Genomic DNA, 813 nt, shown 5'->3' with positions numbered 1-813 from the left:
ACGCTACTCCCACCCGCACCGCTGATGACGCCAAACCTCACAGCACCAATCTTCCGCCCCTGCCGCCCCCGCCGTACCGCCCCGCCCGATGACCCCCAGATCCAGGCGTACCGCAGCATCAACGACGTGCCGCACCAGCGGGAGCTGAGGATCTTCACGGACACGGGCGCGGAGGCGGTGCTGCTGCCGCTGTACGGCGTCATGGTGAGGTCACCCAGCTGCGCACACACACACACACACACACACACACACACACACACACACAAACACACACATGCGCGCGCGCATGCACACACGAGACGCGCCGCGCGTGCCCGGTGTTCACGCGCACCGTGGCCTCGCCCACGTGCACGACATGCAGTGGGGCATTTTTCTGCGCTGAATGTCCCGCCCTCAGCGCCGGTGGTCGAGCGGCACGCGTCGCTTGCCACTTGCTCTCTGGAAGCAACTCCAGCCAGTCCGGCCTTTCTTTCTCAACAAACTCCTCCCCCCATGCACCTCCCCAATGGCCCGCAGGTGCCGTTCCACATCACCACCCTCAAGTCCATCACCATCAACCAGGACAACGACCACGCATACGTGCGGGTCTCCTTCAACTTTGGGTGCGTGCCGGGGGGGGGGGGGTAGGGGGGCGCGCCCTGCAGATGAGCTCTAGGATGGGCGGGGGAGCAGCAACCTGCCTGGAGCCCTACTGTAATCCACTCCCCTGCCCAGGGCCTGCCACACCCGACAAACATCAACTCTCCAAGTCTTGGCCCCCCTTCTTCCCCAAATCTATGCCATTACTGGAACCCGCCTCCCCCCCTCCCCCCC

At 64.9% G+C, this 813-nt stretch overlaps 1 protein-coding gene across 1 annotated transcript in view; it reads left to right on the top strand.

The window, feature by feature from the left end:
- Window positions 1–24: 24 nt before the first annotated feature.
- MNEG_14447 (FACT complex subunit SPT16, putative) overlaps window positions 25–813 on the top strand; it is a gene marked incomplete at both ends in the record, with an annotated part of 4,255 nt that continues 3,466 nt past the window's right edge. The window contains 2 exons of the mRNA XM_014037081.1: window positions 25–204; window positions 517–579. Of these exons, the coding sequence (XP_013892535.1) occupies window positions 25–204; window positions 517–579 (243 nt within the window). The remainder of the gene's footprint in view (window positions 205–516; window positions 580–813) is intronic.

This window comes from Monoraphidium neglectum (genome assembly GCF_000611645.1).
Source record: "Monoraphidium neglectum strain SAG 48.87 unplaced genomic scaffold scaffold04494, whole genome shotgun sequence".
NCBI lineage: Eukaryota > Viridiplantae > Chlorophyta > Chlorophyceae > Sphaeropleales > Selenastraceae > Monoraphidium > Monoraphidium neglectum.
Note: the sequence above shows the minus strand (reverse complement) of the source record. Positions and strands in the feature narration are given on the sequence as shown.